Source organism: Physeter macrocephalus, chromosome 11 (genome assembly GCF_002837175.3).
Source record: "Physeter macrocephalus isolate SW-GA chromosome 11, ASM283717v5, whole genome shotgun sequence".
Classification (NCBI taxonomy): domain Eukaryota; kingdom Metazoa; phylum Chordata; class Mammalia; order Artiodactyla; family Physeteridae; genus Physeter; species Physeter macrocephalus.
The window spans coordinates 173,501,842-173,512,321 of record NC_041224.1 but is presented as its reverse complement, the minus strand read 5'-3'; the positions used below and the strand labels follow the sequence as shown (position 1 = coordinate 173,512,321).

Sequence of the window (10,480 nt, the reverse complement as noted above, 5' to 3'; positions counted from 1 at the left end):
CTAGGCACGTGGGCTTCAGTAGTTGTGGCTCACGGGCTCTAGAGCGCAGGCTCAGTAGTTGTGGTGCATGGGCTTAGTTGATCTGCGGCATGTGGGATTTTCCCGGACCGGGGCTCGAACCCATGTCCCCTGAATTAGCAGGCAGATTCTTAACCACTGCACCACCAGGGAAGCCCAAAGGCCCCATTTTTAAGGAATAAAATACTCATGAGATCCCATTCTTTGGATGGCTGCTAATGCTGCTTCCTGTCCAAGTGCAGTGCAGGTGGCCAAGCACAGGTCTTCAGAGAAGGGTGAGCAGGGCGACCCCCTGCAGCCTTCCCACCTCACTTCTTGCCAGTCCGCCCAAGCCTCCAAATGGATCATCAACACCTCTCAGCATTCGCAACACTTACTTCCCTTCGAAAAATTAGAGTACAGCTTGATGGCAATTTTTGTGGCATATTTCACAGAAGAGTATGAATGAGAATCACTCTTAATTCCTAAAATCAAAAGGTCAGAGGTGCTAAAAGTCCTTATAGACTGAATGTCTGTGTCCCCCTCAAAATTCCTATGCTGACATATAACTTCCAAAGGGATGGTGTTAGGAGGTGGGGCCTTCGGGAGGTGATGAGGTCATGAGGGTGGAGCCCCCATAAATGGGATCAGTGCCCTTATAAAAGGGACCCCAGAGAGCTTCTGTGAGAACAGTGGGAACACAGCTGTCTGTGAAGCAGGAGCAGGCCCTCACCATGCACCTGACATGCTACAGCCTTGATCTTGGACTTCCACCTTCCAGGACCGTGAGAATCAATATCTGTTGTTTATAAGCCATTCAGTCTGCGGTATTTTGTTACAGCATCCCAAACGGACGAAGACAAATACTTATTGCTATTCAGATTAACAACTCACACGTGGTGTCCCTGGGTTGGCAGTTTATTTTAAAAAACAACACCCCGGTTATCTTATTTTCTTCCTTGTCCATCATTTTTCTTAACAGAACAAATTACAAAAAATTGGGGATGGGGGGTGTATTATCTTTGCAGAATGACATATTTGCAGAGGACTCATGAATAATAATGATTCAAAAGCTCCTAGGTTTACTCCTAGGAGTAAATCAAGCAAAGAGCAAAGGACAACATAAGAAGGAATTGTGTTTACAGCAATCTCGTCGTACAACATTGATTATGACAGTGCAGTGGTTACAATTACGTTCACGATAGGATATTCCTTGCTCAAACACCAGACATGCTAAAATCACCGGGCTGCTTACAAACTGGAGGAATCAGTGCAAATAGTCATCTGAAGAGCAAAAACCAGACTCGGGAAGGCTTTTCTGGCAGTGAGACTCTGGCACCAGCGGCTTCCTCGCCTGGGCCACCCTCACTTTGAGTCTTGATCTTTCTTTTCACCTAAGAGGGCGGAGCGGATCCCCAGCTTTTTCAGTTCTTCCACCAGGTCCCCGTTCTGGTGCATCTGCAGAAGAATGTCACAGCCGCCTACGAACTCGCCGTTGAGGTACACTTGCGGGATGGTGGGCCAGTTGGAATAGTCTTTAATGCCTACGGGGAAAGAACATTTAAGCGTCATTTCAGTGGCCAAATACTTGTACGGCAAAATACGTTTCCCTGCTCCTAGGGACACCCCGTAACCCTTCCTGGCTCCCCATCCCTGGGGGACCGTGTATTTGCTACAAAGAGCATAAACTTTAGAGCTGAATGGACCACTGACTCTTCCAATTCTAAACAGTGAGGCCTCCATCCTCTGTTTCCACCCTTATCTCACAAAGTTTTTATGAGAATCAGGTTAAGTAAGGCTCTCATAAACTAACTGACACACAATCGACCCAGGATTAATGGCAGAGAACTTGACTGGTTAATGCAGGTGACACAAGATACACAAGGCTATATTCCCCATGCTTCTGCAGGCCACATCTTCAGCAAAACAAACAAACGAAAGAAATGCCACTCCATTCCCAAATGGACTACTGAACATGGATCCATCATGGTAACTCACTGGCACACGGGGTAGCCCCCGCCTAATGTTTTCTGTGCCTGTCTTGGCTGGTGAATTTACAGACACTGAGTCATTGGCTTTGATCTTTAATAATTCTTTTACCCAAAGAAAAATCCCTCTCCTGTGGCTAGACTGTGGCCCTCGTCCTATTCAGCCCCTCAGATGAGCTCTCCATGGGACAGCTGATCTGGCTCAGCTCAGAACTCGCAGGGACTGAGTGAAATGAAGGAAAGGCCCAAAGCTCATGAAGGCCCACGTCCTGGGCCAGGCGCAGGGCCGCGGGGTGAGTGAGACCCACTCCCTGCCCTAAGAGACAATGGCTTTGAGGACACACCGAGATGAAGTACGTTCAGGGACAGTGCAGCCATGCGATGATTCTGTTCAGGGCTGGGCCACAAGAATGATGGCTATGAAGGAAATGTGGTTTCAATCTTAAGGCAGAAAAGATCACTCTTTTCTAAATTCCTCCTTAGCTTTTACTTCCTTTTCTACTCAGAGGTTGAGATGAAGTATACTTTTTTAAATGTACAAATAAGCGAAACAAAAAAGTCAACAAATTCTTCAGGCAAAAGACAATATTAAACAAATTTTAGAAATCAGTCAAGTGGTGGTTTTTGTGTAAACAAACTAAAAATACAAAACCTTTTTCTTGATGCCCTATCATTTATTATCAGATGAGTTTTACCAAATAAGATTACCAATATGAGTTATATTACAAATAACAGTCCCAAGATACCATGTGTTTTTCTCTTTTAAAAGTCACTGCTTTCTAAAAAACAGCAACTTCGCCAGCGCTAAAGGGCCCCCAGTAGAGAGCTTTATCTTTCTTCTGCAGACAGACTTCATGCATAGAGAAATGGTTACAACGTTATAGGCCCTGAAAAGCTCACTTCTAAGCCACTCTGGGTTTCTGTTTAAAAAAAAAAATCCGCTAGAGGTTTGGAGGTTACCAATAAAGGGCAAATTCCATTAACCATCAGAATGTCTTTATACTTGAATACCCTGATGAATTCAGGTTTTGGTTTTTTTTGAATTCAAGTTTTTCATCACTCTGATGTTTGGTGCTACATAAACAATTACTCAGCATGTAAGCTGTATGTTTTGGATTTTTTTTTTTTAACCTCTATCCTCAAACACAAAGAGTCTATCAGAACTTAACTTTACGTTTCCAATAACACATCTTTTTTTACTTTATGATGGGGGGAGATTAAGAAACGTTCAGAATAGGAACTTTTTACTTCTAAACTTTCTTAAATATCTGTTACATTTATGTACGTGAACCATTTATCTGCACAATATTATATCTGGGGTTTTTTCTCCAATTACTAATACACTGCATTAAGCTTTTCATGGCAATGAATATCTACTGATTCTTTTGGTGAGTGCCTACAATTTTTGAAACACACCAAGGGTGAAAACAAATTTGCCATCTGAGGGCCACCCAAAACCACATGTTTAATCCTAAAAAGTACAATTTTTTAAAATAAAATCTTTGTTGAGTAAAAGAATGACTTGCTTTCATCAATCGTTTTAATGGTACTACACTCAACCAAAGCATTAGGCAACAACTGAACGTTACATTGTTTCAGACCATACGTCCCAACTATAATGGAAGGAAGGAAATCCACCCTAACCACCAAAACTAGCAAAATAAGTGGGCTTTTCACCATCCTGAACATCCAACATACAGGCACACGCAAGGGAGGCTAACTCCTTCCAAACCCCTCGGCCTGTGACTGTCCTAATAACTTCAAGAACTCAGAAGAACCCACCTCAGAACACATGGCATTGTGACAGCATCCAAGGTGCCTACCAGCTGATAGTTTATCAAAATTAAACTTAACGACTTCTTTAATTTTTAGATTATCAAGTGTTACAGGCAGCTGTTGTCAAAGCAAAGCTCTGGCATCTCTCCTAAAAACGATGCCGTTTTCCACGTTTAAAAAGTCTGATTACAAGTTTAAATATTTAAGGAAATACCCAAATTGCTTCCTACAGAGTGAAGTGAGAAACTTCCAGCAAGACTACATTCATAAATTGAAAACTAAAACGAATTCTACCGATTCACAATTAATTGTTTAAACATGGCTCATTTTTCTCACCCTTTAAATTTTCGGTAACTGCAATATACAGTGATAATTCTTGTTAAGTATCACATGGAATAACTCAGAATCAGAGAGCAACTCTTGAAAATTAGAAGATCATACCCAAGAATGGATTTTAATGATAACCATATTTTATAGATGACACACTGTGATTCAGTTTGGGACAGAAAATGTTGACCGCCAAGTTATGTAACAGGTTAACACTAGGACTGGGAGTTAGGAGGCTGTCTTACAAAATCAGTTCTACATACAACTACTGTCCCACCAAAAAAAATGTAATGTTCTAAAGTATCAAGCCAGAGGGGAGAAAATGTTCTGGAAAATTCCCTTCCAGAACTTTCAAAAGGTACTTTTCAAAAGTCATGACATTTCAGAATATTGGACCTCGTTCCTGGTTTGGACAATAATCGTAAAAGCACCACGATTATAGCTTTCTTTTCTCCCGGCAGATTTTCAGTACACGAGCTTCAGAGTCCCACGCAGGTTGACGCCAACTCCGCCGCTTAACGAGGCTCTGTTCCTCGCGCAAGTCATGTCACCTCCTCCTGGAATCACAGATTTCTCCATCTTCCGTAACTTGAGAGAATGATGTTAGCACCGCTTGACAAAAAGTAAACCACGGTGCCGAGGGACAAGGCACTGGTTTAGGGGTCAGCAGACTGTGGCTGGCGGGCTTGTAAATACAGTCTCAGATAAATCTGCTCATCTCTCAACCTGTTTCCTTTTCTGTAAAAGGGGAATAACTCTATGCCTCACATATTTGTTATGAAGATTAAATAAGATATCACTGGTGAAATAAATTAAGCTCCCACAGCGCCAGGTGCACTGTGGCTACTCTCTCCACGTCAGCGTCCTCTACCCCACCCTCCACAGGAATGCTTTCCTGACAGTGTACGCAATGGGGAAAACAGAGGGAAAGAATGCAGGAAAAATACCAGTGAAGTATGCCATGCAATAATAAAAATACCATTTACTGAGCTAAGGGTTCTTGGGTTTCATACTCGAAGTTTTTCACATATCTAATCTCATTTCATCTTTACAAAATTCCTACAAGGTATGTATAATTATCCCTATTTTACAGATGAAGAAATGAAGGCTCAGAGAGCCTTAACCAACCAATAACTTAACCAACGTCACAGTGCTGGCATACGGTGGAGACAGGATTTGAGTCCAGGTGTCTAGGAGTCCAAAGGCCAGGTTCTTGACCACCAGAGGTGGTCTCTGGCCGGGGGCTGGCATCTGTCACTCCTGCCCCCCCGTGAGCCCCACCTGCACGACACATGGATCTACAATCCATGGGACTGTTCCACACCTTTAACATTTATAGACACAAACGGCGTTAAGCCACAATTACCCTTTTGCAACTTGCTTTTTGACTAAGCATCGCCTTTTCTGAGAATACATCTAGATCTAACTCTCTTTTTTTTTTTTTTAATTTAAAAAATTTTTGGCTGCGTTGGGTCTTTGTTGCTGTGCGGCTTTCTCTAGTTGTGGAGAGCGGGGGCGACTCTTCGTTGCGGTGCGCGGGCTTCTCATTGCGGTGGCTTCTCTCGTTGCCAAGCGTGGGCTCTAGGCATGCGGGCTTCAGCAGTTGCGGCGCACGGGCTGAGTAGTCGCGGCACGCGGGCTTCAGTAGTTGTGACTCGCGGGCTCTAGAGCACAGGGACAGCAGTTGTGGTGCATGGGCCTAGCTGCTCCGCAGCATGTGGGGGTCTTCCCAGACCAGGGACTGAACCTGTGTCCCCTGCATTGGCAGGTGGATTCTTAACCACTGCGCCACCAGGGCAGTCCCTAGATCTGATTCATTTTAACCACAATTTAGTTTTCCATCATATGACTAAGCTACAGTTGCTTTCTTCCGTCTGCTGCTAACAGACCAAGGTCTGTTCTTGCCCCCTTTTCATTATTACAAGGAACACTGCAGTGCTCACCCTTACGTCTAGCTCACATCTCCTAGCTCACATGCAGGGGACGGTCTCTCTAGACAAAGGGGTGGCAAACTACGGCCTTCGGGCCAAAGCCGGTCCACATCCTTTTGTAAATAAAGTGATACTGGAACTTCGCCCCGCTCACTCGTCGATGTGTTGTCCCGGGCTGCTGTACACCATAACAGCAGAGCTGAATAGGGGTAACAGAGACCACCAGGCCCCCAAAGCCTAAACTCTTTACTCTCTGGCCCTTTACAAGGAAGCTCGTCGATCCCTGATGCAGCCTAAATACCCGGGAGTGAAAGAGCCGGGTGTTCGGCTCTGTTCACCTCCACCTTGACTGGGCACTGAGAGTCACTCCTTCCAAGTGTGGGCGCCACCTTATACCCCCATCTGCAGCATACAACCTGCCCACCACACCCCTACACACACTTGTTATCTGATTTTTTTTTTTTTTTTTTGCGGTACGCGGGCCTCTCACCGTCGTGGCCTCTCCCGTTGCGGAGCGCAGGCTCCGGACGCGCAGGCTCGGCGGCCACGGCTCACGGGCCCAGCCGCTCCGCGGCATATGGGATCCTCCCGGACCGGGGCGCGAACCCGCGTCCCCCGCATCGGCAGGCGGACTCGCAACCACTGCGCCACCAGGGAAGCCCTGTTATCTGATTTTTAATGCTTACCAACATCATAGTTCTACTACTGCCTTAAATTCCTTGATACCGGAAAGGCTGGGCATATTTTCAAATGCTTAATAACCATGCAACAATAGGATGATGGGTATTCATTCAACAGACGCTCTTCCCGATCCGAGGAATACAGTGGTGATCTGCGGAGGCAGAACTTCGAGGGTCTGTAATGTTTTTAAGAGCAGGGAAGAGAGTTTACGATAAAACGATAAATAAAAGCAGCATTTATTTATTCATGAAGACACGCACTGAAAGCTCGCTTTGCATAAGCATCACACGCAGTGCTCAGGGAGTCGCAGGAGACGCGTCCCCTGCTCCCAGGAGGGCAAAATGCTATACATAGACATGGGTGATCTCAACTCTGTTAAAAAAGAAAGAAAAACAAAAAAGCTGTTAGAAACTAGATCCAAATGTTAATCATAATGGTTTATGGTTTATACGGAATTAAAGGGGATTTTCCTTTTCTTTTGATTTTCCGTGTTTTCCAAATTTCTCCCGTGAGCACATGTTACTTTTGCAACGGAAAGTAAAGATTAGTCTTCGTTAAGACCAAGAGCAGGCTATGGTGACGTCCATCCACCGTGACCCTATCCCTCTGCGGCCGTCTTGTGGGGTGCTCCAGATTTTTAAAAGGGAACAAACCTTGAGGAAGGCCCAAACGCAAAGCTGCCTCAGTCGCTTTGGTTCTTTGGGTCTCAGGCCTCAGGCTGACAGCTCTGTGCATCATACCCCCTGGACCCAGTGCCCAGAACTAGGAGACAGTGTCTGAGGGTCTTCCTCCGACTTGGGTCCTTTCTAAAACTCAGCCTTCTCTGGCACAAGAAAACAGGAAAGGCCAATTTTGCAGAAGCCCCTATCCCGTTACTAGAAGTGACCCTGGGTCTGGGAAAAGTTCACAGACATATCTTTAGTTGGCAAAATCAAGCATCAGACAGCCTGTCAGTCTCTCTTGGTAAACCTGAAGGTGTGGAGAGCAAAAAGACCAAGAATCTTGTTTTAAAGCCTCACCCTGGCTAAACTAATCCCCACTCTAATGACGTGCTTACACCACCCTGCCCTAGTCTAGAGGTTAATACTTACCCTAATGTTTACTTTTCTAGGCAGCGAAAGACGTGTTATGTTCAATATGTATATGCAACACATTCACTAACTAAAAGTAAGGGCCTGATGAAGCTCAATGGTCAAGAAATTTAAGGGTTAAATTCCCGGTGCTATTGTTTGAACGCTTAAGAACAGAAGACTGGAAGTCAGATACGTAAGTGCTCTCGGCAAACATTCTTATTCCCGCTGTTACTCTCAGTTTACTGGCCATATTCCAGTATAGCCCATCTCTGGTTATATTGCAAAAAAAAATGTTTTAATTCAAGTATAGTTGGACGTACAATGTTTCAGGTGTACAGCAAAGTGATTCAGTTACACCATCTCTGGTTATATTAAACAGGAGAACAGAAATTCATAAACCAAAGACTCTCAAAACTTTAAGCTAAGCAAGATAGCAACAACACAACGTTTTACTGAGGGCCACAGTGGCAATTCGCAAGCGGCCTGAGGCAAGGCCCAGGCAGAAAGATTACAGAGTAGTTTTCTCCTATCTTATCTTTTAGGCAGAGACACCACTGCTGCTGCACGAAGACTGCAGATCACCCTGTATGTGAAAAAAGCCAGCAATCGGTAGCATTCCAGTGGTCCAGGAAGGGAGGACCACAGGCAGAGCACACGGTAATGTTACACATGCCTTCTGGTAACTCTAAGCTGCCTTCGCTCCTTGTTTCCATCCACCAAAACCGAGAGTTCTATAAGGATTAGATTCCAGGGGAAAAAATACTTTTTAAACCATAAAGTGCTAATAATAAAATAGTTGACATTTAATGGATGCCTTCTGAGTGCGAGATAAGAGAACAGGCACTTTCTAAAAGTTTTATTTTCCCTTTTTTCCTCACAAAACCTTTGCCAGTGTGGTTTCATTATCCTCATATTATCGAAAAGGAAAATGCAGTCATGTGACTTGCTTCGGGTTGCACAGCTGATTGGCCAAAGGAGTCTAACCCAAAGCCTCTTTCCCTGACGCCGGCCCGTCCCATCTCTGTTGGAATGACTGATTGACACCTTCAACTGTAGAAGAGCAAAATACAGAACTCTGAATGCAGACTACCATAGAACTCGATGCCCTAAAACATTTTTTAGAACACTGTCACTAAACAACAGCAGGAAACTCAGGGAGAACTCAGTCACTGAAAGTCCACCTGGAATGCCACCCTTCAGGGGGTCCAGGCACGGTCCCCCCATGCCTCCACCAACCCCACCCACCCCAGCCAAGGAGCAGACCCGGGTGTTCTGGCCTCTCTCTCCTCCCCCACTAAGATAAAATAGAAGAGGGCAGGTAAGGTTCTCAGCAAGGTGCTCATCAGAAAAGATACTAGTTAACTGTCAGGGCCCTCCATCCTCCCCTCTGGGCCACTGAAAAGTCACAGACACTACTGTGTCTGCCCCAGATCCTGACTGGCTCCTGGAGCTCCAAGCCTGAGTGAGCTAGGGCCCAGGAGTCATTCCTCATCCCTCTCCCCAAAAGCCTTTCCAATCCCTGCCACCACAAATCTCCACCGTCCTTGAGTATCTAAAAATAAATTTCATGTCTTTTTCTCCCACACCAGATCCCAACTGAGACCTGTCCAAAAGCTGTGTCAACCGCTGCTGTATAAGCAACAGAGAACGGTCCCTGGCACCCCGAGCCTTGAGGCACGACAGGCCAGCCTCTGACCCCCTATAGCCTCAGACAAGGGCAACCTCGACCCTCCCCCCGCCATCAACAGCACGTGCTCCTCATCCACGAGACAGGGCAGCCCCTCAAAGTGTCCCCGAAGTGCCTACCTCTTAATGGCTCTTCCTGTATCCCTCTCTGCCCACTTCCCCAGCCCTGCAGAGCAGGAAGTCAGGCTGCTGACCACGCTCCTTGGATTCAGCCGAAGGCTACTGGCCCCGAAATGCCTTTTTAAGCTCAGAGTGAGGACCGGGAACCGCTAGGACTTACTCCATTGCCCAAGCTGGCCCAGAGGCCCAGATCCTCGAGATCCAGTTCAAGTCGATCAGGCCCCCACCCCAGACCCGTGTGGAAGCTCGTGTCTGGACTCCCCTCGAGCCCCCGGACGGACCTTGCCCGACAGACCCTCGACCCCGCAGAGTGGCCTCGGCCGGTCGCCCCCCAGCCCCGCCCCCGCCCCCAGCCGGCTCTGACCTTGCCGGAGCTGGGGGTCGTCCAGCACGTTGTAGGCCGCGTAGTCGCGGACGCCGTGCAGCCGCAGGATCTGCACCACGGCGTTGCTGAAGCCGCACTGGGGCTGCTCCGGAGTCCCCTTTAGGAAGACCACCACCCTGTCCTTCTTCACCAGCGCGTCCAGGCGCTCCGACGAGCCGCTGCCGCCCGAGCTCGCCGCCCGCACGCCCTGGCCCCGCAGGCCGCCGCCCGCGCCGCGCCCCCAACGGAGCAGAGCCGCAGCGGCCCGGCCCAGGGACCCGCTCATCCCGGCAAGCTGGCCGAAGCTCTCGATGGCCAAGGGCCTGGGCTAGCCAGCTGAAGCCTTCCCGGGGCCCGGCCCGCGGAGGCCCGGCCAGCCCCCCGGAGGCCCTCATTGGACCGGCTCCGAACAGCTCTCCGTGATTGGAGAACCCTGGCCCTCAATTGCTGGATTTCACCAATCATGTCACTCGTCCCGCCCCTACAGGTTGGAGGCGGTCCTTACGCCTGAGCCGCATTCTACCGTCTTACCATTGG

General features: G+C 47.3%; 1 protein-coding gene across 2 annotated transcripts; it reads right to left on the bottom strand.

Annotated features, from left to right (window-relative positions):
* Positions 1-899: 899 nt before the first annotated feature.
* On the bottom strand, positions 900-10,314 carry GLRX5 (glutaredoxin 5). Of its 2 annotated transcripts, XR_003682163.2 has the most exons (3): positions 9,944-10,314; positions 6,706-7,072; positions 1,455-1,541 (listed from the first exon to the last, which is right to left on the bottom strand). XR_003682163.2 is itself a non-coding variant. In XM_024131032.3 (2 exons), exons 1-2 carry the CDS (start codon positions 10,227-10,229, stop codon positions 1,363-1,365), a joined length of 465 nt encoding a protein of 154 aa, XP_023986800.1. In that variant the 5' UTR covers positions 10,230-10,297; the 3' UTR covers positions 900-1,362. The 2 variants fall into 2 exon arrangements, 1 of the variants encoding a protein (XP_023986800.1); XM_024131032.3 differs by lacking the exon at positions 6,706-7,072 and having other exon boundaries at positions 900-1,541; positions 9,944-10,297.
* Positions 10,315-10,480: the final 166 nt, after the last annotated feature.